This window comes from Seriola aureovittata, chromosome 21 (assembly GCF_021018895.1).
Source record: "Seriola aureovittata isolate HTS-2021-v1 ecotype China chromosome 21, ASM2101889v1, whole genome shotgun sequence".
Classification (NCBI taxonomy): domain Eukaryota; kingdom Metazoa; phylum Chordata; class Actinopteri; order Carangiformes; family Carangidae; genus Seriola; species Seriola aureovittata.
Window position 1 is genome coordinate 19117728 of NC_079384.1, and position 27559 is coordinate 19145286.

General features: G+C 41.9%; 2 protein-coding genes across 2 annotated transcripts in view; one reads left to right on the forward strand and one right to left on the reverse strand.

Annotated features, from left to right (window-relative positions):
• Positions 1-15088, forward strand: part of waplb (WAPL cohesin release factor b) — a 29239-nt gene extending 14151 nt beyond the window's left edge. The window contains exons 6-20 of the mRNA XM_056366082.1: positions 975-1070; positions 1290-1460; positions 1567-1703; positions 1866-1977; positions 2563-2808; positions 3325-3436; positions 3528-3625; positions 4403-4479; positions 7397-7533; positions 7737-7852; positions 7969-8142; positions 9057-9273; positions 9397-9485; positions 10134-10229; positions 11324-15088. Of these exons, the coding sequence (XP_056222057.1) occupies positions 975-1070; positions 1290-1460; positions 1567-1703; positions 1866-1977; positions 2563-2808; positions 3325-3436; positions 3528-3625; positions 4403-4479; positions 7397-7533; positions 7737-7852; positions 7969-8142; positions 9057-9273; positions 9397-9485; positions 10134-10229; positions 11324-11389 (1944 nt within the window). The 3' untranslated portion in view covers positions 11390-15088. The remainder of the gene's footprint in view (positions 1-974; positions 1071-1289; positions 1461-1566; positions 1704-1865; positions 1978-2562; positions 2809-3324; positions 3437-3527; positions 3626-4402; positions 4480-7396; positions 7534-7736; positions 7853-7968; positions 8143-9056; positions 9274-9396; positions 9486-10133; positions 10230-11323) is intronic.
• A 191-nt stretch (positions 15089-15279) lies between these two features.
• Positions 15280-16925, reverse strand: atoh1c (atonal bHLH transcription factor 1c). The gene has a single exon (XM_056366083.1). It carries the CDS (start codon positions 16115-16117, stop codon positions 15509-15511), a length of 609 nt encoding a protein of 202 aa, XP_056222058.1. The 5' UTR covers positions 16118-16925; the 3' UTR covers positions 15280-15508.
• Between the last annotated feature and the right edge of the window lie 10634 nt (positions 16926-27559).

Consider the following 27559-nt stretch of genomic DNA (forward strand, 5'->3'; position numbering starts at 1 on the left):
AGTGTGTCTTTCTGGGTTTTTTTTTGTTTTTTGTTTTTTGTTTTGTGGGTCACAGCAGGAACACGGGCCACACTCGCCCACCTTCTCCCCTCACTCTCATCTCTCCCATGCTGCTTAGTGACAAGTGGGCAGGGCGGGTGGGGTAGGTGTCCGTCTGTGTCATTCAGATTACTGCAGGAGGTTTTAAATCGGTGTGTTCCAGAACAGCAAAGCTCATCTCCAAACTCCCCTTTTGTCTCAGCTTATTAACCCTGCGGTGTGCAACCCACCCCCCCAAAAAAAAATCCCACCCCACCTCCCTCAACAGCCAGCTCTCTCTTTCTTCCCTCATTTCTCTCTCTCTGTCCTTTCCTTCTCTCCTTCTCTCTTTTGTTTTTCATTATGAATGCCCCGGCAACCACAAACCACAGGTTTGGCAAAAATATATGAAGAAGACAGGAGTTGAGCCAAGGATGAAAGGATGAGGGAGGATGGTAGTGTGGGAGGGTGTGTGTGTGTGCTTGTTGTAAGTGTGTGTGTATCCTGCTGTTTGATCAGTGCTGGCTGACTCTCACCAGTTTAATGTGCATCCAGCCAGTTTTCCTGTTTTCCCTTCTTTGTATACTTCTTTGTTTTCTTTCACCTCCTTTCTCTCTCTCCTCTTTTTCCTCACCACTTATTTTAATCTACATCCCAGTTTCTGCTGCTGGTCATCTGTGCAATTCTCATTCCTGTCATGTTTATGTGAAATTACTGAAGTGTGAGATTTTTGTCCTTTATTTGTTAACTTTGATATTGATGGCAAATGAAAAGAGGCTGGTGTGGAATAAAAGTGTGAAAATGGAAACAAGTCCGATCATATTTTATTTATACAGTACAATCTTCTCTGCCAAAATCCCTACTATTTCACCACCATGTAGATCCCTCTTATTGTTTCAAAGATGGGGCAGTTTTGACGGTAGTAGTAGACAGTTTTGTGTCTGTTCATGTTACAGTCTCCCACCAAAGCAGTGTACAACGCCAGACATTGGACGCTGGAGAGTGAAGAGGAGCCCCCTCCACCTTTCTTCTCACGATCACAGATGGCTCCTGTAAATATACACACACACACACACACACACACACACACACACACACACTTTCATATTAATCAAAATTGATGCAAATTATCAAAGTTATGAATCTGGCCAGACATTTTATCTTTATCCGTACCAAAACAGTATTAAGGTTCCATATATAACCCTGTATATATCAAGAAATGCATTTAAAAAAAAATGTGTTTCATATCAACTGTCTTTCCATCTTTCCAGGCCACAGTCTCAGCTGGTGGACCCAGTAAGGAGCCCTCTGACGCTAAGAAGGATGATGGTGTTTTCAAGGCTCCGCCTCCTCCTCCCAAGGTCACCAAGTGTGTCACTTTTCCCACAGATCCCTACCAGGAGAATGTCACCACACTTAAATGCCGCAAAGAGCACAAAGAGGTACACAAAAAATGTTCATCTACTTCATACTAAAGATGTAAAAATATTTTAAAAAGGTATTAATGGCGATGTTCCACTCATTCATCCTGGCCCCTGTGTTCTCCAGCTGTATACCGTGGTCCAACATGTAAAACACTTCAACGATGTGGTTGAGTTTGGAGAGAACCAGGAGTTCACTGATGACTTTGAGTATCTGGCTACTGGTCTGAAGAGCGGACAACCTCTCAACACACGATGCCTTAGGTATGAACCCGCTGTCACGCCATCACAGCACCCTCAGTGCTCTGCTGCTGTCCGAGCTTACTTTACCTCTCTGATATACTTGAATAAAACAGAAATGTCAAAACATTCCTTTCACTCTTAGCTCACACCGTGTGTTTCTGTGTGTCTGTATTGTTTCTCCAGTGTGATCAGCCTGGCTACACGCTGTGCCATGCCCAGCTTTAGGATGCACCTAAGAGCCCGAGGGAAGGTGGCTCAGGTCTTCAAAACACTCAATGACGCCCCACAGCACCCGGTAAGGATCAGATACATCAAGCACACCAGCAGTTCACTCTGCTCCTGATGGAAACTGCGAAAATTACAACAAGAACATTTGTAATGTCAACATTATATTATATATATTTTATCTCAATTAATGATGACTGTTTTTAAAATGGAAAGAGTTTGGACCCTGTTAGGAGATGACGGGAGTTGGAGGGTATTTTTATGCTATATGTGGTCACCTGACACTTGGTGTCTGGGGTCATGACGTTTGAGAAAATCATTTAAAGGTTAACACAATTTGCAGGCAGATTAATGGGCCTATAGCTGAGGCAAGTTTGGTGTCTTCATTTCATCATTTAAAAATCTTTCCCATGGTATGTAGTATAATACTAGAAAAATATAACTAGAAACATAATAGAAAAAATATTTTGGATCAGCAGGAAAGTAGATATACTGCCATTAAGTGACAGTATTGTTAAAATTCAAACTCTTTCTGTAATAGAAGCTTGTGTGGGTATATACAGTATGTTAGTTTGAGGAAGTGCATTTTGCTTTGAGACAAATCAATTTTCAAAGTGAAATTTTATGGTAAATTCTTTCTCTCTCATCTCGGCAGAACCTGGCTCTGTGTACGGCGTCTCTGATGTACATTCTGAGTAGAGACCGCTTAAACATGGATCTGGACCGGTCCTGTCTGGACCTGATGATCCGGCTGCTGGAAATGGACCAGGACCAGGGGGGTGGGGCTGTGACAGACTCCACCACTCAGTTCAGCGCCAGGGAAATCGCCAAGATGAAGGAGAAGATCAGGAAGCTCTGTGACACCGTGCACAACAAGCACCTGGACCTACAGAACATAACGGTACAGAAAACTCATAGTTGTCCTACTTTAATCAAAAACTAATTCTGCTGGTTTTTGTGTGAATATTCATCACACTGGATCATTTTTGAAACTGGTTTGTTGTTGGACCTTTCCACTGAAACCTCTGACTGATGATATTCTTTTAGCAGCTCTTCAGTTGGCGTGACTCACAGACACCCACATGTGTCAAGATATTTCTAGGAGCTCCACTGGAGCTGAAGATGTTTTCTGATCTAGAATATCTAAAGTAAATACCAGGGATTGGTTTCAGTCTTTCACAATCAGAGAGAGAAGACACCATTTTATACCAAGGGGAAAAATATAAACCAATTTCCACACACACAGGAAATGGACCAGAAAAATCACCATACATCACAAAATAACTTGAATGTGTGAAACATTACAGCATGAGATATTACCTGTTTCAAAGTGTGAAGTGATTCGTCAGACAGTAGAGGTGTGTGCTGACTCTTGACTGATTGTACGCCTCTTTTTGTCCCTCCTCTCTCCCTGTAGACGGGTCATTTAGCTATGGAGACGTTACTGTCCCTGACCTCAAAGCGAGCAGGAGACTGGTTCAAAGAGGAACTCCGGCTACTGGGAGGACTGGACCATATAGTAGATAAAGGTTCAACATATTATAAAGAAGTTGTATTGACTCAAAATAACTGATCATGATGCATCAGGATTGTGACTGTGTTTTATTTCTGTCTCCTCAGTGAAAGAGTGTGTTGATAACTTAAACCAGGAGGATGAGAAGGAGAAGCTGGGGTCGTCTCTGTGGGGAGCTGAGAGGTGTTTACGGGTGCTGGAGAGTGTAAGTACGGCATAGACTACAAGGCTTAGGGAAATCTGTAAAGCAGACCTGACCCTGGCCACGGCCAAGTCCAGACTTTGGAGTTTAAGTTAGTTCTGAGTCAGGTCCAGTTTTATGTTTTCAAGTCTGTATAAATAAGAGAAAGATTTGACTGGAACAACAGGATCCAAACAGGCAATCAAGACAAAAACATATTGATTTGACAACAAAAACATTGGATACACAATAACATATGTTCTGTAACCTGTCCAGGCCATCAAAGTTTAGTGGAACACTAATGGTTCAGACATCTGCAGATGGGATTTAAGTTGGAACTGTGAAATGAGCCTTGTGGAAAACCTTGTTAAATTTTTAGAATTATGACCGTCTTCCTCTGGGACTGTTTGTGTAGAGATCTGTCTCTTCTATTTTCAAATGGAGAGGTCCATCTGAGATTTAGGTCCAGGTTGATAAGTTACAGGGTTGTTTTAGGTCAGGTACAATGTTTTGGACCCCCTGTCCCCATCCACAACCAACATAAACCTGCAGATTAGGACTCAAACCGTCTGCAGCAACCATCATGATAATAAAACTCTTCATAAGACAGTAGCAGGAGATTCCTTTCATTCCTTGCTTATGTTGCTGCCAAAAATGACTAGTGACACTACTACCCAGTGGAAAATGGTGGAAAACAGTTGATATTTAACTGTGTGTGTGTGTGTGTGTGTGTGTGTGTGTGTGTGTGTGTGTGTGTGTGTGTGTGTGTGTGTGTGTGTGTGTGTGTGTGTGTACATACAGGTCACAGTCCACAACCCAGAGAACCAGAGCTACTTGATTGCCTATAAAGACTCGTCACTCATCGTCTCCTCTGCAAAGTGAGTAAACCTCTTACTTGTGGAACATGGAATGACTCTGGCTCCCGCCTGACAGGATGCAGTGTCACTGATTTTTTTTCAATTGACTGTAGATCTGATCAACACTGCAGTGCTGAGATACTCCAGACCTTAAATTTGAATGTATTATAGCCAAGTCTGCATAACTTTCTTCTTCCTCCTCAGCATCTTTTTACCTTCTTTTTCTTCTTCTTTTGGCTTCTCTTGTGAAACCTTTTCATTGGAGGATATCTGTTGATGATTGTCAAAGTGAAAACTGAGGAAACTTTGAATTGTTTTTTTTTTTTTTTTTTGAAAATTGACAAATATCTTGACACTGAACATTAAGTGTCTTAAATCCAGACCATCCATGTTGAATTGAATTCTTCACAAACTCAGATTGACTCAGCTGAACAACTGTACTATACAGACCCCCTCTGTGTGTGTGTCTGTGTGTGTTTCTGTGTGTGTGCGCGAGTGTCAGTCTGAATCAGTATGCCTGATGGTTATTATGTGTATCATTATCAGGGTTTTGTTGTTCAATTTCCTGGTTGTGACATCCTGTCAGTCATAGCAGTGACCTCTGACCCCTGAGCTTGGCCCCCTTCACTGGCAGAGCATCAGCAGAGGGAGTGCTCAGTCCACTGTGGAAATGACCTGACTTTGCTCTTTTTTTCTGCCTTGTCTCTGTTTTAGAAAAAATTCATTCTTACCATTAACTTACACATAAATCATAACTTTCCACACACTGTGGAGCTCAAAGGAGCTACTTTGACATCTTATTATCAAGATCATTGAATAATTATAAAGAAAAAATGTACTGTATATTAAAGTATTATTTAAACACACACACACACACACACACCCCATTCCTGTCCAGGTGCAGAGTCCAAAAATCTGTAACAGCGAATTATATCTCTCATATAAGCTCATTTGCTTTCATTTGCTCTGGTTAAAATGTATGTCCTTAACAATAATATTAATAATAATCTTTATTTGTTATTTATTTTATTATAGATGTATATAAAATTCCAGTGTTTCAAGTGAAAATTAGGTTGTTAAACATCATTCAGACCAGCACAGTTACACAAGTCAGCCTGTGTTAGCTGACCTTCCTCTCTACCAGGGTTTGACTGGATTGAACGCTACTCAGCTTTGGGGGACTTGTGTTGCCAGCAGGAACGGGATTAAACAGTACTGAAGTTTAAATGTCATTTAATGGACCCTGTGAAAGATAAAGAGAGAGAGAAATTATACATTGATGCTCTTGATCAGCCACACGCTGAGAGAATCACTGAGAGAGCACTAGCCAGTTTACTGATCTTGGTCACAATCTTTTATTAACCACATTTTATGGTGTTTACGTCCATGGTAAATGTTAAAAACTGATATCTCAAATATATCGGCCTAAAAAAACAGTATCAGTCCAACAACTTGGCGCTGAATTAATTTACCTTCTCGCTCCTCCTCCTTCACCCTCTGTGTGACCGGACCTTCGCCCCCTACAGAACGTCTGCAGCGGGTGTGGGGGGGGTGAGGATGAGGATGAGGATGAAGGCTGAATGGGTCAACAAAGAGCTGCTGTTTCAGTGGGTGACACAGGCCTCAGTCTGAGCATTCAGCTGTCCTCTCACTTAACTCGATTAACCCCCCAAACCATAGGGTGAGCCAGAGAGCGAGCGAGCCCTGCCACCTAAACTCTATACACACACACACACAACACACACACACACACACACACACACACACACACACACACACACACACACTGAAGCTGTGTTTTCATGTAATCTTTGCTTGTGTAGAGTCCAAATCTTCTTCCTCTGTCATACACTTCTCTTTTCCCTCTTTTTCCAGTTTTTCATTTCTTCCTCTTTCACACGACTTCACTGTTTCTTTGTCTTTCTATCCTCTGTTGTCTCCTCTTTGTTACAGTATACACCCCAACCTCATTGTTTCAACCCAAACTCACCCTTCTGCCTCTCTGACTGTTTCAGCTGTCTGCAGGACTAATTCAATAAACTCCCAAACCACCCAGCACACACACACACACACACGCACACGCACACACACTCACACACACACAAAAAGTCCTATTGCTTATTGACCATCCTCTTCTGGGTCTTGGCAGGAACCAGAGTTTCTTCTTTTTAGACACAATAATATCTTTTACTTTCTTTTTGTAGTTGCATCTGTTAATCCTGTTTTAGCTGCAGTGGAAGTTTGGCTCATGAACTTCAACGTGAAGAACAGAAAGTAAACTAATACTGTTGCTTTATGGACTCTTCTATCCCTCTCCCTGTCTTTCATCACATCCTGTCTTACTGTTGCCCTCCGTAGCCACATTTCGTTTTTCTACTGACACTGTCTCCTCTTCTCCCTTTTTTCTTCTTTTATTTCCTTCATCATCCTCAGTCTGTCCTGTTCTTCAGACTCTGGTTACTGCTCTGTGTTCAGTCACCGCTGTCATTAAATTTAATCTAGTTATTTACATCAGGCTGCTGACCTGCTTTGGCCCTTCTGCTGCTGCAGCCGGCCTCTGTGTGTATGTGTGTGTGTGTGTGTGTGACAGAGTGTGTGCTTGTGTGCGTGTTAGCTCGTGAACACATCTGTCTGTGAATGCTGCTCTGTTTTATGATGGAGTAGTTAAGGAGATCCAGATCCAGATGACGTCTGGATGTGAATTCAGTTTGTGTTGATGATGAAGGAGAGACTAAAATTAGTTTTCCTTCTCTTCTGATAAAACGGTGAATCCACAGGAATGCTACGATGAATAAAAGTGAAAAAAGTTGGATCCTCCATCTTGTTTTTCATGTTGTCTGTGTGCATCTCTTTGAGCCAGACAGGCCGGAAACATGTTTAATACAGAAAGTTGTTTTTAACTGTCCTCCCTTTTCCAACTCTCTCCCCTCCCCCTCAGGGCATTGAGGAGGTGTGAGGAGATGATCCAGCGTTACAGCAGGGAGGTGAACTCAGACGGAGCTGTGGTGGGGAAAGCAGTAGAGAACTGTATGAGAGCCATCATAGGAGTCCTGCTCAACCTGACGCACGACAATGGTTAGCACGCACACACATACACACACTAGAAGAAGATAACTCATACTTTACTGCAGCTGAATTTTCCCCATAAACATGTTTGTAGCAGAGTTTAACTGGAAACTGAAAGGTTGCTTCATTTGAGTGGGTTGTTGAGTTATTACAAACAGCTGACCTGTGCTTGATAACAGTTCGTCCTCATGTGTTAACCTGTGTGTGTGCAGAGTGGGGCAGCACGAAGACAGGAGAGCAGGAGGATTTAATAGTGACAGCTCTGAACTGTGTGCTCAGAGTCCCTCAGTATCTTCCACAGGAGCAGAGGTTCGACATACGTGTGCTGGTGAGTGACTCAGACAAACCGTCAGGAGTTGAAATGACGGGCACATTAGTGACAGGGAAGAGGATAAATTCATAACTTTGACTCTGTGTGTATGTTTGTGTGTGTGTGGTGTTCAGGGTCTGGGCTTGTTGATCAATCTGGTGGAGTACAGTGCCAGGAACAGGTACTGTCTAATGGAAATGGAGATGGAGGGAGGTCAGGGTCCCTGCGACTCCACCGTCCTGCTCAACCCTCAGCACCAGGACATCACCAGCACCGGCCCGCTGAGCGCCATCGCTGCACTCGTACAGGTACAGCACAGGAATAAGCAGACTATGGCCGCGGTTAATATCTACTTGTCTGTCTGTCTTATCTGCTCATGATCGATTAATCTGCTGATTCTGTTGAGACAAAAAAAGAAAAGTCGGAATACAGTGAAAAATAGCCCAACACATGTTCCTTGAGCCTAAAGTCACATCTTCACTAGACAAGTGTTTCCTACAGTACCTCTCTTCCCACTGCACTGTTCACTGAAGCACAAGCAGGTGCTGTATGAGGAATAGTTTAAGATGATCACATTTACATTTCAGACTCTAAACGTATCAGATCCAGTGCTCACAATTTGTCTCATCTGTGTTTTCTTTGCTGCTGCGGCAGCTCAGTTTCCCGTGAGCACCATCAAAGCTTCATTAAAATCGAATCATCCCATCTAATCAGATTTGGCTGATGCTCTTATCCAGACTGACTTCCAATGAGGTCAACAGGAGAATGTGCAACAGCAGCGTGACGACACACAGTAACAGGGACTAAGAAACCAGAGGAGAGGTAGAAATGATTCATTGTGTCATCTCAGTATGAAACTGAGAGAGTAGAGTTGTTCACTGAAGTGAGTTTTAAGGTCATGGCAGAAAATGATGCTGTACATTTATATGTATAGCAACTCTCAAACACAGAGGCAATTCAAAGTGTTTTACATAAGGTGAAGAAATGCGTCTCAGCAACATTTAAACACATTTGGCTCGGACATTTGAAGTTTAAGATCACGAGTAAGTTGGTTCCACCTGTGTACAGGATTTAAAAGGATTTCTACAGATTAGTAATTAGTGATCTTGCAAGGAACTCTGAATTATGCGTTTAATTACATGCCGCTGAATGCTAACCTGCTACACAAGCTTAGCTAACCATTGAGGCTTTAGTGAACTGTCTACTTGTTCATCCTCCTCAGCTGTTCCTCCAGCGGGAACGAGCCGCAGTCCTGGCTGAGGCGCAGACTGATGACCTCATCAAGGAGGCGCCGAAGCCTGCACTGGACCAGAGCGGGGAGTGGCAGGAGACGGGCGGGGAGATTCAGTGGGTTGCCAACGACAACAACGTGGAAAAACAGGATGACAACAAGAAGAAGGCGCAAGATGAGGAAGACGAGGAGCTGGACCTCAACAAAGGTAGAAATACAACCAGATCCTGACTTTTATTTTATTTATCTGGCATTTTGTTCATTTTAAGATATAAAATTATCCATGAATGTTTCCTCATCATCATCATCATCTTCCTCTTCCTCGTCTCAGCTCTGCAGCATGCAGGGAAGCACATGGAGGACAGCATCGTGGCCTCCTACACAGCACTGCTGCTGGGCTGCCTCTGTCAGGGGAGCCCGGTGAGTCTCTCTCACTCACACACACTCACACACACACACACACACACACACACACACACACACACACACACACACACACAAATATTCACTTACACAATAAGACAGATGGTAGATATACTGTAGCTGTGATGCACCAATGTATGAACAGTGTGTTGATTGTAGTCAAGCATTTTCTCTGCTGAGAGCTGATGTTTGGTCTGTTATGGACATGTTTTATGTCTCACCTAAAACTGCACAATTTTTCACTTTTAAGTTCATTTGCTTTGAGGTTCAGCACAAGCAGCCATCAGAGCAGGTCTGTCCAGATTGAAAAACATGTGCATTGGTTTTCCATCAGTATTACTTCAACCCTGCGTGGACTAAAATCCCAATCAATATTTGGGGATTTTCACTCCTTTGATACAAACATCTAATTCACACCAAAATACAACTATTGCTGTTCTGAAGTTTAGATTTCATCTACATTCGAAAGGAAACACACCTGCAGACATGCGCACATATAACCTAATATATGCGGCAATACAGTATCCTCTCATAATTATCAGGGTTTAGCTGTGAAAAAGGAAGAAATCAAGATCTCATTTTGATTTGATGTCTTCATCATCATGTTTTTGACTCACTCTCTGCCTCTCTCTCTTTTCTCACCAGTTGAATGTGACTACTGTGAGAGAGAACCTGCCTAAAGGAGATTTCTCCATCATGACAGAAATGCTGAAAAAGTTCCTCAACTTCATGAACCTCACTGTGAGTCCCAGCTTTTATAATCCAGCCTTATGTGTGTGTTCAGCAGCTTCTTATAAAACTGTTTAAAAAGATGTGTAATTAATGCTTGTTCGACTGTCGTTATTAATAAATAGCCTCTGGTCTCAGACTTTAGGACCCCACTGTCCATGAGATGTCTTAGTGATTAACAGTCCCAACATTTCTTCCATCACAGTTCCCAGGGTGGAAACACAGTCAATATCTTAGAAAATTATGCTTTACATTTTCCATGAAGCTTTTCAACTGCCATCAGTTACTTTTATGATGCAAATACAACTGAAAAAGCCCCAGTGGGTAAGAGAGGCAATGACAAACCCAGGTCTCATATCTAAACTGGGAAAACTTTCATAACCTCGAGGAAATTTGAGTCATACATCTGTTAATAAAGAAAAAGATGAACAATAATTAGATCAAGTTTACTCAGCAAATTCAGCATTTTCTCACAGAAATGTCAAATCATTGTTTCAAGTGAAAACTTGAAATCTAATGTTCCACAATATTTTGAAGCACTGATGATGAGCATGAACTGTAGAAATAATGAAGCAGTTGTTACAGGAAATGTTGAGCAGAGGGCCTAACAAACAATGTACCTTAGGAAGCCAAGAAATGAGATGGATAACATTTCTTTCTTTCTTTTTTATTTCTTATACACCCGACTGGTGTGTATTAAATTGCACTTAGTCTGCAGTTTTAATGAGGGATTCATTAATTTAACTTAATTTAATTTTAACTGTAAATATACCAGCAAGGTAATGGAAATGATAATTATTGAATAAATAAACAAAATAATTAGACACGCTAGTTAAGATAAACATCATTAAAAATCACTTTGTTAATGACATAATGAGGAGATTAATTGTGGTGGAATAAATTATAGTTATGATTAATTAATTAATCAACATGAGGGAGTGAATGAATCAGTTAATTATGATTATTGAACAATGTGATGATCACTGAATATTAGTCCTCAACACAGGTGTGTGTGTGTGTGTGTGTTGTGTGTGTGTGTGTGTGTGTGTGTGTGTGTGTGTGTGTGTGTGTGTGGTAACTGACCTCTCCTCCCTCTCTCTCTGCAGTGTGACGTCGGCACCACAGGACAGAAGTCCATCTCCCGGATCATTGACTATCTGGAGCACTGCTAGAGAGAAGCCTGTCTCATACACACACACACACACACACACACACACACACCCACCATGACCATCATCATCATCACCTCAGATTAAGTTCACTGCTGGAAACAGGCATTTCTTATAACGCACACATCTTCATTCATCATCACCTTCCTGCTCTTCGTGTTGTGATCAGACCTCCTCGTCATCCTCCAGTTAAAGGAACAGTCCACTGTTTTTTTTTTTTTGTTTTTTTTTAAGGTTGCAGTGATGGAAGCTCCATCAACATGATAACTTAATGAATTTCCGCTAATTTGACTTCACCTGAACGTAAATTTATTGTCACTTTATGAGGCAGGATGACCTCGAACATCGACACCTCCAACCCTCCCACCAGCTGTGATCATATTTTATTTTACTTGAAAGATACAGTCCACTTAGGTGTTTTATTTTTAAGTTTGCCCTTCTTCTATTTGTATAAGTTCCTCAGAAGGACGCGTTTTTTTCTTCACACTTCCCCCTCTCTTGTGAAAACAGCCATCCTTTGTATCGATCAGTGACAGATTGCAGCGAAGCCGTCATTTTCATCAAAGCCTCGCACCCCGCAGCCCTCTGGAGCTCATGATCACCAAAACAACTCAAGTGGTTAAAAAAACGGCTCTCCAACATAATGACTTTCCTTCTTTCCTTTGAAACCGACGACCTCGGCTCATTTCCGACCACCTTGTTTCTTTCATGCTGTATTCTTCTTCTTCTCTTTTTGCTGCTTTGACCTCTCGACTCTGTCAGAAGGAGGCAGTTTGAGGTTGAGAAATCAAAAGTATTGATTGTTTTCTGGCCAAAGAGCAAAGACATGGCAAGAGTTCAGGCCCTGAATTGCAGGCATTTGTGAAGTTCAGGTGGTATCTTAAGACAGGACTGCCTGTAGACGTTTGCATGAGGTCTGTTTGTAACCTCAGATGTTCCATCTTTGGAAGTAAGAGCTTTTCTTCCCCTCTTCATCCTCTGCAGCAAACCAGCGGATTTCAAAGCAGTTGTTCTTCTTGTGTCGTTATCAAGAAACAACCGTCTCCCATCATGCCAAGCAGACTCCAGTCGCTCGGCACCCAACCGCACACCTGAGACTGAAACAGAATGACCCTTGAGGTTGTTAAAACTCTCTGGAAACTTTGAACGACCCCCGAACCCTCCTCAAAAGAAGAAACTTTTCTCTTAAAAAAAATAAAAAATCGATCACCCTCTCGCTCAGCATCAAAGCTTTGTGTCTCGACGGGACCCGAGCCCTCCGGACCAGAACCTGTCCTCCTTCAGCTCCTTTCAATTACAGTCCGTGTGTGTGCTCTCCACTCAGAGAAGAGCCTTCAATTACAGCACAAAGGCAGCCGAGATGCCCCAGTCCGAGAGGTGAAGACGAGCTGCCTCTCTCTGGTTTTGAACTGAACCACCAGCGGAGAGGCTTTCAGAGATCGAAGTCGATACTTTTTTTTCTTCCTGTTCAGTTGTTTTTTCCGACGGAAAGACTTGAGCTGTAGCTCTCAAATCCCAGAGTTCACAGCTTTTAGTTAAACTTTATGGAAAAATCGTCCTCTGATCGTTTTGTCACTTTCAGATGTAATCTGTCCAACTCTTTGCAGAAAGGTTTTACTGTGAAGTGCTGCGTTTTTCATTTCCCTCGCCTGCGCCGTCGTTCCCAGAGTGCATTACAGCAACCTCAAGAGGAGAGTGGAGGTGCTGGAAATGTGTAAATTATGAATTAGTCTTGTGTTTTTTCTTCTTGGCTGGATTCCTCCTCCTATAATCATTGTCCATCAGTCCAGAATAGCAACTAGAGAGATACTCAAAGCCCGTCCTGCAATGTTTTAGATGTTTGAAATATTTTCACATTTTCAGTCTCAAAGAGAAAAGAAGAGGGTTGAAGTGCATCAGCAGTAGTTTGAGAGGATTTCCGTTTCAGCACCATGTTCTGATAAAGGATGTACAAGTTGTAACTAATAGGTTTATTGATCTTGACAAACCATTTATGTTTTATTGATCAGTTATGAGCATGAATAAGAAAAAAAACTTTAGGCTGCCACTTTGTAAAAAATCTGGCTGGTGTATCCTCCTCCAGCATGATACACACGTATAAATGTTAATAAGTTATTAATAAAGGGTTCATCAGTAATGTGGCTGTAGGAAGATATCAGGACAAAGTAAAAGCTGTTTCTGTTAAAGCGGTAAACAGTGGTTTAGTGTTGCAGTGGCGGCAGAAGCTGAGAGATTGTGATTTTTAGACCTGCCTCCTGTGCCCACTTCACTCAAACCCCACAGCCCCAGTTTGTAACTCAGACTTTCTGCTCAAGGTTTTAAACCTGGAGCCTAATCTGTGATCTGAGATTACACTGATGACATCACTTTGACAGCTTTGGGGAATAAAACTCATGTCAGAGCCACAGCAGATATAATCCAATTTAATTCACAGGCAGAGTCGTACTAACCCGGACGAGTAAACTTAACTTCATCTGTAAAATTGGTGGCGGCTTAATGGTTTATAACTAATTTATAAAGCATTAATAAATGGTTTATTAACCATTAATAATGCCATTAGTTACAACTTAGAAACATTTTTTTAAGGGCTGCGTTATTATTGAGTTCTTCAGTCCATTTTGTCAGAGAAAGGAAAATTGTAAAAGAGCTGTCAAATATGAAAAATATTTCTTCCGTCTTGAAAATCCAACTTTTTTTTTTGTTTAACAAAAATTACGCTGGCACTTAAGTTAAAGAATTGATGATTTACTTTGCGAGTTGAGAACAAACATAAAGTAGAAAGTAAAAAGTGATGAAAAAGTTTTGATGCGTTTCCCCAAAAACACTTTTTAAAATTATTATTGACTAGAAGACGCATTAGTCTCAGCAAAATAACATTTTAAAGCTTTCACTTGTAATTAATAATTTGTTCCTATAACTTGTCCAAAGTGTTTTTCCATTAAGGCAGAAAAACAAATGTTTGTTTCTCTCTGTTCCCCCAGAAAATCTGTAGATGTTGAGTCTGTATCTTCGTATTATCCAGGATAAGAGAGACGTGAGCGTCTGGTGGATCAATACCTGTTTGATTCTGTGTTTAGATTTGAAAAGTGAAGATTGTTTTGTTTTTGTTTTTTCTTCTTTTGAACAAAGACAAGTTGAATTTCATCAGTTGTTAAAGTTAGAAGCACATGTCATCAAACATGCTCATACCGTTATTTTGTAATTGTCTGTCCCTCTGTGATCATTAATGCACTGTCACACGCACACCCACGCACGTACGCAGACACACACACACACAGACAGTTTAACCCTCACACTCCTCTTTTTTTTCTTTTTTTTTTTTTTTTTAAAGTTTACAAGAGCTTTATTCACAGATGTCTGGAAGAATGAATGGAAGAGCTTTTTGTACATAGTTCCTGTATATAGATTGATTTCCTCATGTAGGAGGAGAGACTGATGGGTAATGGGAATGGGTGGGATTGCGGGTGGGGTGGGGGGGATTAAATTTAAATTTAAATTTAGACCGGTAGACTCTACTTTTCTGAACCTGACTCTATTTTTCATTTTCTAAAGCCTTTTCTCCCAGTCGTGTTGTTGTTTTGGACAGACAGAGAGCTTAACAAGCCACCTGCAGGAAAACTTGATCTTTGTACCAATTTGCAGACTGATGTCTTTGGTTACCTGTATATAATTTTAAAATAATAAAAATTGCTACTTTCAGTACTTCCCGCTCTGGCTTTCTATCTGCTGTGTTCCCATTCTGTTTGTGGTGATAATCATTTCTCAAAGAGGCGGTGTTTGTTTTTCATCCGCCGTTTCTTACAAATTATTGAGAAACATAGCTGCTGCTTTTCTCAAAAGAACGAACTCGGCTACAACCAGCTTGGTCATAATAATGTCAGAGATTCGTGGTCTTTGTGTTTCTGGCAAGAAAAATATATTTTAACAGATGTACAAATACAGATTTAGACACAAGGCCTCATTTATCTAAAATACAAACAGAAATGTTGCTTTGTCCTTTTCACTGTAGGACAACAGGAAACAAATAATTACAAAGATAAGTAGAGAAAAGTCTCATTTTTAAACATTCATTGAGTCTTTAAATGTCACTTGGTCCCGCTCCTTCTCTCCTTCATGTCCCCATCATAACTCCTCTGTGCGCACCGGGCCTCCGCTGCTCTTCCCGGTGTGAAAGTCCCTGACTGGCCCGGATGCCTCCCTTGCCAGCAGTGTGGTCCCCTGTGAAGGCGGAGAGGCCCCCGGGGGCCGCGGTGCCCGGGTGGTGACTGATTCTCCGCATGCGCCCTCCTGGAGCAGCTCGCTGAGGGTGGCGATGTAAATCTGCGCCATCTGGAGAGTCTCAGATTTGGAGAGCTTCTTGTCGCTCTCTAGGTTGGGGATGACGCTCCGGAGCCGGTCAAAGGCGACGTTGAGCCCCAGCATCCTCCTCCTCTCCCGGGCGTTGGCAGCGAGGCGTCGCCGTCTCTGCGCCCGCTCCAGAGCGCACTTGTCCGGCTGGAGGTAGTGCAGCGCTCCGCCGGCAGGGCCCAGCCGCAGCTCCACGATGGCGCACGGAGGCTCTCGGTGGTCGCAGCTGCCCCTGGTGCGCTCTGCCCCCGGTCGCTCCTGACCACGGCTACGCTGCAAAAGAGCGTGGATGTCGGCGTGGAGAGCCGCCGGGGCCGCAGGGGCGACTCCTCCCTCCGGGTCCACTGAGATGAAAGGCGCGAAGAGGCTTTTACGAGGCGGCATCGCTCTTCTTCCTCTGAACAAACTTGTGCCAAACACGGTCGGTTCACTGAGAACTCCAACAAAGTAACACACTTTCAACTTTCCTCACTTTGATGGGTGAATTTATGGACAGGGGAGCCGCGGGGACGCGCAGTGCGTGCTCCGGGGGCGTGGAGAGGGTCGTGTGCTGCCTAATGAACAGAGCCAAAGACCGCTGCAGGAGGTCTATTAACCAAGTTCATCAAAAGAGGATTAGAAGCGACTCAGTGCGCTGCTGTGGGCCGATACATGGAGGCGGCCAAGCAGAGGAGCAGTGCGGCCAAGGGGGAAAGGAAGCTAGGAAGGAGGAGAGGAAGGATGAGAGGGAGGTGTGGTAAATTAAAAGTCCACCCAGTTTTACCAGAGACAGCATTAAGACTGAACCCTTTCCTTAATAATAAAAATATAAGTAGCATCATATGTAGGTGTTTATTTAAATATGTTGACAAAGTACAAAGACTCTCTGCGGTCACTCTGCATATTAAAGGACACAACCTCCAAAATCGTTCTACTGCAAAAGTTTTGTTGCATTTAAGCTCCTGCAGGGAAGATTAAAATGATCAATGAACATTCAGCAGAGAACATCAAGGTGTCAAACTGACGTCGTTCTGTTCACACCACAGAGGATTATGTGAAGGTCTGGGAACTAATCATTTATAAAAATTACATGATATTAAAATGAAGCCCAAATTAGAGATTAGTGTGTATAATGCTGTTGGAGGGAGTTGATACTCTTCAGTAAGGAACATGTGGATATTTAATGAGCCAAACAAATCAAAAAGGAATAAAAATATTGGAGATGTCTTTGGTTTATGGCCACATTTTTTCTCAGGGTGTTGGGGGCTTAGGACTTCAATCCTGGCTGCAGCTCTACTGGAATACTTTCATTGGTCTCTTCACCCACAGTCCTGCTCTGTGTTTTTTTCTATAAAGCAGCTTTTTGGTTTAGCTTGAAATAGAGAAATTACAGTTAAAGCCTGTAGTGAATGTGTCCTCTACAGGTTGCAGTGTTGTTGTCATATTATGTCTCATGTATTAAAGCTCACCAGCTCATCAGTGATTCTTGTTTATAAGGTTAATTAAAAGCGTTGCGACTCCCCGAGGTTAAAGCCTGTTGATGACTGACAGTAACTGGCAGCCTCGTATCCTCTGGACAGACTCTAATGGGATTTAGCAGCGTGTCCTGACCGCCGTGTGCCAGCACTCTGCCGGGCCGGGCCTTTACAAACGCCACAGCGTGGCACCAGGCCGGCACAAAGATGGCTGTGTGACACACAGGAATATAATAGACTCCTTATGGCCAGGAGGACCCTCGCTGTCTGAGGCTGTGGGTTTGTTTCTTTTTATTCTCCAATCTGGAGCACGTGGGGAGGTTTGGCTTCACGGCTCAGATGACAGTTGTTGGCACGCTCCGCTTTATTAAACCCAATGAAATGGCTCATTGCAGCCAGCCGACGGACACAGGCTGCAGATCAAACTCTCCCACCGCCACGACAGGCCTACAGATGACACCTACTCTGACCTTCTGCTTCTCTGAGTCTGAAAGTTTGACTCTTCAGGTTTTGTACAAACTCCGCCAAGTTTCAGATTCACACTTCACGACACCATTGAGCATATTTCAGAGCAGATGATCATTTTGAAATCTCTGTGTTTGTTCCTCTTTCCAGGCAGCCATTGATCTCCACTGATTTCTACATATAATGTCTATAAATTATCTCATACCTTTTTGTTGTGATTGCATGGTTTTTGGTGAGTGTTGGCGAGTAAAGGAAAGGATAATACTGCATTCTTTTTTAAATATTTTTTTATTGTCAACAAATCCCATGAAAAAAAGTAATTGTACATGTAGTTTATAGCAAATATTACTCAAACGAGGAAATTGAGCATCTGTTGGGGACTATTTTCAGTGGTGGATGAATCCATATTTGGTGCTCTAGTGAGTATTTGGTAGAGGGGGCCAATGTGTGAAAGATTGACTCAAAATAAAAATGTGTAAAAATAAAAAAATATATAGAAATCATCCTTTATGGTGAAGTTTTTGAGCCATTAAAAATCTCAACACAACAGAAAACACATCTATTGTTTTATATTGTTCTGTGATTGGCTAAGAAACAAAAGAAAATACAGATTTCTCCTTGGAAAATGAAAATAGAATGGTGTATTTAGTAATTAGAGGAGGTTTGGCTTCATTTGTTTACATGCTCCGCTTTATTAAACCCAATGAAATGGCTGCTTGCGGCCATTGGACGGACATGGGCTGCAGATCAAACCCTGCACCACTTTCCATTGAGTCAGTGAGGCAACACGACACCCAGTTTTCAGCGGTCATCAATAACTTTCATCCAATTCAGGACAAATCACATACAGTTTACGTTCCTGGTGACCGATTTACAAATCAAATAACACTTTGTAAATCAGTTTCCCTCATTCCAGTTCATCCATTGGTTTAAATTCAGTTCAGTTCATATGGAAGTTCAGCTGTAAAGAGTTTAATCTGGTCAGTAGTAGTTTAAAGTTAAGTTATAGTTGGCAGAGGCCTTTGTAAAGTTGTTTAAAGTGTTGTCATGTCAGGGAGGTTGGATGTCAGTAAACATGTCTGAGGCTACAGTAGATTCTGTGTGTAACTTAATGTTTTCTATTTCATTTCAGTGTCTTGCATCACGGACCACTGAGCTGATAAATGTTTCAAATGGGTTTTTTTTTCTGTCTTTTTGAGGGAAAATAATCTGTTCTCTGTCTGCAAATCCATCAAGCACAACAACCTGAGTTTTTTTGTATTCGATTTCCTTTCTTAATTTCACAATTAGCACGATTATGGAGTTACAGCATATCATAATAATAATAATAATGATACAAAAGGATTAATTTTGATGGCATTTTTCTTTCTCAGGACTGTAGGAGCACTGCAGAAGAAAATAAACCCAAAGAAGAAGAGCCTTGTAATCTCCCCAGTAACTTTTCTAATTAACTTAATTATACTACATTATATTATATTACCAATTAAATTCTACTTTGTGTTTTCCTCAGGTTTTCTGCTCAGAGCCTCAGTCTCCTTGAAGTTGTTCTTTAACTTCTAACTGCAGAATTAACAGGTGACAGTCGTCCACACTTGGACCAATGACGGCTAACTGTCGGCTCAGTGTGTCAGGACTCCAACGTAACAGAAACTCTTTGATGTTGTGATGCAGCAGGAACAAAACACACACACACACACACACACACACACACACACACACACACAGATAACCTATACAGATCAATGGACGTACACTCAAAAACATGGAAGAACGGCCACACACAAGAATGAACACAAAAACACACACACAAAGACTCTGACACACTCATTTGTCTCATTTCACACCAGTGATCCTTCCTTCCTCCCTCATTGTGTCTCCCTGTAACACACACACACACTAATTTGTTTCACTATACATCACAGGACCCTCCTGCTCTCTCTCCCTGCAGGTCCAATTACTAATCATTGATTAGGCCAGCTGTGTGTGTGTGTGTGTGTGTGTGTGTGTGTGTGTGTGTGTGTGTGTGTGTTGTGTGTGTGTGTGTGTGGTGTGTGTGTGTGTGTGTGTGTGTGTGTGTGTGTGTGTGTGTGTGTGTGTGTGTGTGTGTGTGTGTGTGTGTGTGTGTGTTGTGTGTGTGTGTGTGTGTGTGTGTGTGTGTGTGTGTGTGTGTGTGTGTGTGTGTGTGTGTGTGTGTGTGGTGTGTGTGTGTGTGTGTGGTGTGTGTGTGTGTGTGTGTGTGTGTGTGTGAGAGAGAGAGTGTGAGAGAGAGTGTGAGAGAGAAAGAGAGAAAGAGAAAGAGAAAGAGAAAGAGAAAGAGAAAGAGAGAATCAGGCATGTTGCCCCACTAATAAAAGATCGGCCTCTTCTATCGGCCCCTCAGTACTTTCAGTGTGTGTGCGTGCACGCGTGTGTGTTACAGGGAGTAAATGTGTGTTTGAGTGTTTATTGTTGATGGTATATTTCTTCACTGAACTGTGAGGCATTCACTGTCCCTCTTGTGCACATACACATTTGTACTTAAGCGTTTCTTTTTCTGACCTATATCCACCAAATGTTCTTACTTTTCAGAAATGTTCCTTTCTTTCTTTCTTTCTTTCTGTCTTTCTTTCTGTCTTTCTTTTTTTCTTTCTTTAATAACAAATCTGGCTGATTGAGACACCTGCTGGCCAATCAGAAACAAGTATTTGTTGTCCTACTCTGTTACCGCTCACATCCCGTCTTTTCAGGTGTGATATCATGACGTTGCGTCTCACCTCTGTTTCACGTCCCGGCTGCCTGATCTGATTGAGTCTCATACAGTTCTCTCTTGTCTCCTCCCTGCTGCTCTGAACGCTGCGTCTCTCTCGGTTTTCTCAGCTGTCTGTGGCATTGACAGACGATCCGCCCAGGCATGTTTTTTATCGCCGTGATGACTTGACCCTTTGACCTCTACCTGTTTCTGCACGGCTGACGCTGCTGCTGTAACCCCCACCAACATGACGATTAATTATAGATGCATGAGGTGGGAGGGAGCGGGGATGTCAGAAACGTCAGGTTGGATTATGAATGCTGTCTGGGAGCAGAGAGGGAGACAAGCCAGAGGATAAAGAGCTGAATTATAACATACTACACTCACATTTCTACTTCTGTGTTTTTGTGTTTAATCTGACACTTTGTTTCTAAAAAAAAAAAAAAAAAAAGAGGAGGAGGTATGTTTTTGCTACTCACTGACATAAAGGTGAATTGATCTGATACAAGTTCACCTGTCAGTCTTGTCAAACTTCATTTAGGAATATTACATTTAGAATTTAATTGCCTGAAATGATAATAAATTGCTAACAGCCAAATGAAAATGGAAAACTAAATGTCATAACTCATACTTCCTCTGTACATTACATCTGCACCTGGATCCAGACCTGCATTAAAATACACAATTATGGAAAACATGTACCAAATATTTTTCTTTACAGTTAACTGGAATATTTCACAGTAGAAAGCACGCGACCTTCTTGCAACACAAGGAAATCCCTCTTACAACTGTATGGATCCACATGTGAAATCATGGGTAGTAAACCAGCCGGATTGATCCCGAACATCCTTATAAGGATCTTATGTGGAAAAATGTCCAGTTGGAAAGGATATTTTTTGAAAGTAAGGACATTTTAAAAAGTGAGCACAATCTTTGAAAAGTGAAGACATTTTGGAAAATTATGTCAATTTGGACAGTGAGTTCAAATTCTGAGGATATATTGGACATGTTTGGAACATTATGTCCTGCCTTGAAGGTTAAGACCTGGTTTCAGGTTTTAAAATTAAGTTTTTAAACCTGTGCTTACTTTCCAAAACTGTCCTCCAGATTTTCAGATTAAGTTTTGATTAAGGTGAGGTAAAGAGTTGGGTTTAGGAGAGACATTATTTCATTTTTGGTCCTCACAAGTGTGGAAGTGCAAACACTTGCTGTTGCTGGATTCATCAGTGATCCGATGGAGGGAGCTGTTGTTCTTGAGAAACTGTCTGACAAGACTGAGGGGGGAGGAGGGGGGAGAGGGGGGAGGGGGTCCTGGGGATTTTGTGTGAGGGACCCAGAAACATGTTGAGAGGATTTAGAGAGGGAAAAGAGAAGCAGAGGATTCTGCTGCTGCTGTTTCATAATGCTGTGAGCTTCACCCTGTGTTACATTTTAACTTCTCCTGCCCCAGTTTTCTGCTTCAGCTCACAAGATTTATGTTTGTTTAGATTCACAGTTTGATTTCTTTTAATCATTTTCCATCAACTTGTACTTTTTCTGTGAGAGATTGAAGTTTTTCTTTTGGGCTAATTTTCATAGAAATGAACTGAAAACACATGATGTCTGTGTGGAAGGAAGGAAATCAATCTAAAAACTGATGAGATATGTGACACATAGAATTTAAAAATGGGATGAAAAGAGGCAAGAACCTCTTGTCCTTCACTTCACTGTGGCTGATGTAAGTGATGATACTGTGCTGTGTGAAGTTGCTGCTCCTCATGGATCTCTGTGTGTGGCACAGGAGCATCCGTTCACTTTAATCTAACAGAGTGTGTGTGTGTGTGTGTATATCCTGGGGGGTCAATACACCTTTGTATGCAGACTGCATACAGAGTTGTGTTCAAATTGAGTTTTGGTTCAGGTACATTTTACAGTCAGTGGGCTGGAAGTGTTTCCACCATCACAGGAGAAAAACAAAACAAACTACATCACAGAGGCAACATGAGCGTTTTACACTTTCTGCTCCTTTGTTGTAGATTTGTTAAAAATCTGCTTCTATTGAAATTTGTTGTAGGAGGTCGGGACTGACATGATCGTATTCCTCTATGGACTGTTTCCCATGGTTGCCTAGCAACAGGAGCTGTTTGCAGACAGGTCCTGACAGTTCAGCATTCAAATACACCAATGAAAAGACCAAAACCACTTTCTCAGTTCTCTGGTTTTTTTTCTCAGATTCTTGGTCCACACCACAGCTGGATAAGATGACTGCACCCTGGTGTCTTGGACCTGAGTGATTCTAGCTTCACTCCAGTTTGTCCTCAGTGACTCAGATCAGACCCAAGCGCCTTGGAAATGACTTTTCTGACTTGGTTTGTGAAGTGGATTTGACCTTTTATGACTCTGTGACTTCAGCGACCTTGACCTTTGGTGACCTGGACTTGACCTCAGTGTCTTTGACCTTGGTGACTCACTGCCGGGTGATGTTGTGATTTTTTTCTGCTTCTTTTGCGAAAAAAATTGCTTCTCAAATTGTGATTCCACTGCAGAGAATTCATTTGAATTGCGCGAACACACACACACACACACACACACACACACAGACACACACACACACACACACACACACACACACAAACACACAAACAAACACACAAACAAACGATGTTGTTGACCCAAGCCAAGTGTTCCCCATCATGCAGCCTGTTTAGCCACTCTGCTAATTAGTCAACCTAATTCAACAGCTAACACTCTCATTAGACCTGCCAGTGTGTGTGTGTGTGTGTCACCTAGAGGCTTGTATGGTTCACTAATCAGGTTGATGCGTGTGATAAGCAAACAACGTGCCTATTAAGGGATTTCTGGATTCGACTGGGAGGTCATGCAATTACATTTCTTCTTCCTCTCTCTTTCTCGTCTCGCTCTCTCTCTCTCTCTCTCTGGTGGTGAAGCAAGGCACTAACACTGCCAAGGCTGTAAGTTCCAATCCCTCTGGAGTCTTTCACGCAAAGTACATGCGGCCTCTACGCCTTACAAGACAGCCTTTAATTGGTGTTATTAAAGCTGCTCTTCTGCCTGTTGCCTCACACTTCCTCATGTGTACTCTGCGTGTGCTCGGCTCCCTCTACTCTGCATTGCTGCTGAAGGTTAGTTAAAGCCAGCAGGGAGGCTGAAAGCTACGCTGGTGATGAGCCTGAAGACGTGTGTGTGTGTGTGTGTGTGTGTGTGTGTGTGTGTGTGTGTTACCTGCTGCCAGACTCCAGCTGCGAATGAGATGCTGATTGCCTGGCAAAACTAGCTCTGTGTGTTTATGTTTGTGTTTGTGTTTGTGTGTGTGTGTGTGTGTGTGTGTGTGTGTGTGTGTGTGTGTGTCCTGAAGAAAAGTGAGGCAGACTAAATATTGAGCTGGAGAACTGAGGCAACAATTTGTTTGAGGAAAATCCCGAAACAAATCTCAATTTTTATATCGACTGCAGCAGAACTAAATTATTACTATTAAAACAGGGTGTGTGGACCGGTCCCTGGACACCTGCAGGGTGACAGGTGCTTCTCAGAACTGTGTGGCCGTATACACACTGCATATACAGCATACTACAACCCTGAGACTGAAGCAACTAAACCTTCAGACATTTCCTGCTGTAAGTCTTCTGTGAAGCCTTTTCACTACTGAACATCTTCACTGTTCAAAAACTGCTAAATCCCTAGCAGTTTTTGAACAGTGAAGATGTTCAGTAGTGAAATAGAGTTAAGGATTAATCTTAAACAAATTTCAGTCCCACTTTCAATAAGACGACCCTTATAAAGGACTTATGAATGGTTTATGACTAGTTTATTCATTAGCTTTATAAATCATTTATAAGCTTTTATAACACATTAGATTAAAAGGTCAACAGTGAGCTGTTCTTTGCCAAATAGTGAGCCCACATGTATCTGTACTGTTAAGCCTCATGTCTCATTAGTTACTGAGCTTTATTTGTTTTCTCCATCATCAGCATTTGTAGCTGCTGCTTCATCACATATTTGTTAAGTTACTGGCAGTGACCCACCGCCAGTAACTTAATCATCAAACAGTTTCATTTGGAAGATCAAATTATGGCAGATCACATGATCACATCAAATGACCAGATTCATTCTCTAGGGCCGTGGAAGTGTGGTTTACCTTGACATGCTCTCAGCAGCCGCAAATGGAGCCTAATCGTAAAGAATAAAACACGTCATCATTTATTAATGAGTTACTATAAGGCTCCTTTCACCAGTTATAAATAGTAACTCATTAGTAAGATGAATGAGTAGAAAGAATTAACTTGATCTTGCCAAATAGTGAGCCTGCATCAATGTATGAAAACTGTGTTATAACTTAACATAATTGTTTATTTATGATTTATACAGTGTTAACATCCGAATTAATAAACTAGCTATAAACCATTTATAAATCCTGAATTAGGGTCGTCTTATGGTGAAGTGGTACAAACTTCATGCTCAGCAGGTGCAGTCTGGCCAAAAAGCTGATGATGGATCTTCCAGCAGTTACTTCTACCCCCGGTGAGGTGAGGTGAGCGCGGCCTTTCTGCTGTTTCTGATGATCCCTCGTCATGTTGGTGCTGCGGAGCGTTCAATCTCAGCTGGAAATGGGAGCGCAGTGGGACTCGAGAGGCTGAGTGGACTGGTCATATTATAATTATAAGAATGCATGAGCAAAGAAGCTGAACTCAGATGACAGACTGTGGAGGACTTCGCCGAACACGAGGCTGTTCAGACAAAACTTATCCTGCAGTGAGTATTTGCTGTTTCATTTTTCAGAAGACAAAATCTGTGCAGGTTCTTCTTATTTGTGTGTTTGTGTTGATATTGCGTTCCTATATTGCTGATGCATCTGTGTTCTCTTCCTTGCAATGTTCTATTAGTCTTGCAGGCCTATTAATGCATGTTGCACCCAGCCCTGATCCAGGACTGTGTGCTAAGTATCTCAGTCCTGGAACTCAGACATTTCAGTCACAGATTCGCTCATGAAATCTGTTGTTTTATCTGAGTAGATGATAGAAAATCTTCTATGTGACATATAAGCTGTGAAAAAGAAATGACATCAGGCAGTTATAAAGTTAAAAACATGATTTATCCTGACAGAGAAAAGTCTCAGTTCGGTACAAGCTACACTGCAGCAACAGTCGAGGTAAAAGCAGCAGCCGAGCAGCAGGAAGGAGTCTTGCAACATATTTGATTTTACATGATTTTTTAATGTTGAGTTTAATGGAGGTGATGTGTCTCTTCTAACCATAAGATGAGACTTGCTGCACTCACTGATCTACAGGTGGCAGTTTATGCAGTAATGTGTCAGTAAGTGAAGAAGAACCCTGCACACTCGTAAACATGGATGTAAGCACAGCAGAAAAAAAAAGGACAGCGTCGCATTGTCAGACCGCAAAGACAAATGCAGTGTTTTTTGGTGAGTGACACTGAATGTGAAGCTAACTTTTGTTGGTTCACATTAAAACTGCACAACGCACCTTTAATAATAAAAACAAACATCATGATACTTTAAACAGCTGTTTTAAAAAGTCCTGCATTTTCAGTTTTTCAGGTTAGACAAGGTGACACACCAGCACTACAGCCACTATACCTGTGTGTGCAGTGCATAGATTGACACACACACACACACACACACACACACACACACACACACACACACACACACACACACACACACAATAATGTCTGCCAAATTATACAACACCATCTCATTAAAGTGTACTATGGCTCTGGGCTTAATGTGTGTGTGTGTGTGTGTGTGTGTGTGTGTGTGTGTGTGTGTGTGTGTGTGTGTGTGTGTGTGTGTGTGTGTGTGTGTGTGTGTGTGTGTGTGTGTGTGTGTGTTGAGTTGAATAGCCTTGGGGGTCATTCTGTCGATCTCTGTGTTGGAGCACCTGTGGGTGTTTGCATCTGTACACTTGTGATTTTGTGTTTCTGTGATTTATGTGTAATGGGCTTTCAGTCGACCAGCGCGCGCGCGCGTGTGTGTGTGTGTGTGTGTGTGTGTGCGCGTGTGTGTGCGCGTGTGTGTGTATGTGTATGTGTATGTGTGTTGTATCTTGGCCAGCGGGTGGAGGAGCAAGACAGGCTTAATGAGATGTGATTGGCACTGACCTGGCAGCAGAAGGCCAATGACTGCTCAGTGACCGATCAGGTTTGTGCTGGTAGCAGTGAGGGGAAGGTGTGCATGTAATGACATTTGATGAACTGGATTTAATCTGTAAAATTCTCGTTCCTTCAATTTGCTAGAATCTGGGTTTAGTTTCATATATAGTAATAATTAAGTTTTCTGGATAGAAATCTGCTACTTTATTATCTGCCTGCAATGCAATAGCATTGAATACTTATTCATCTTATTCATCTTCCATGATGATGAGCCAAAAGATGAAGTAGGCTATCTCCTTATCTGTGAAACCTCTGCTGAAGTAGTTCACAGGATATAATAACAAATATATTCTCCTACTATTATGACCCTTTTCTTGAAATATTATAATTTTATTCTCAAAATTAAGACTTTATTCTTGTAATTTCAGATTTTTTTTCCTCAGCGTGGCCCTAATGCTCCATCTTACACACCTTCTCATTTGCACTTGGACTTGACCTGTGTTAACCCGATGCAAAACTTGTCTGTTGGAAAGTTAAATTCTTGAACAGCGGATCCCCTGGAAAAAACCTCCTGGATAAACCTGACTGGAAAACAAACACCTGGAAAACTACACTGCGGAAAACTACTGCAAATTATGGCTTCGGATGGACCCCCCATGGAGGAGCACCTGCTGACCCGGGCACGACGGTGGATCACCTCCTTTGCAGGTAAGACATCTTTTAATTTTACAAATACATTAATGATTCTTCAAGAACCACAAAAATTTGGTTTCAGAATAAAATAAGCACAAAATTAAGGTAAGTTGTTGAATATAAAGATAAAAAAAGAATAGAGTGTTAGTGGGTCTGTTAAGAAAACATAGTTTTGACTGATACTCAATGTTTTCTTGTTGTAAAACTTTTATTAGACAGTAAGAACGTGCTCAGTTTCCCGGGTCAGGTGTGGAGTGTGTTAACAATTGTGTATTGACTTGAAAATATTGTTATTTTCGTTTGTTTGCACCAAATTCTCCAAATTTTGCGTCGAAAATTTAGTAAGAAAGATGGCGACCGGGCCTTTTTTTGAAAAAT

Excerpts from the sequence above, each read along its gene's own strand:
- atoh1c (XM_056366083.1), bottom strand. The coding sequence starts at position 16,117 with ATGCCGCCTCGTAAAAGCCTCTTCGCGCCTTTCATCTCAGTGGACCCG.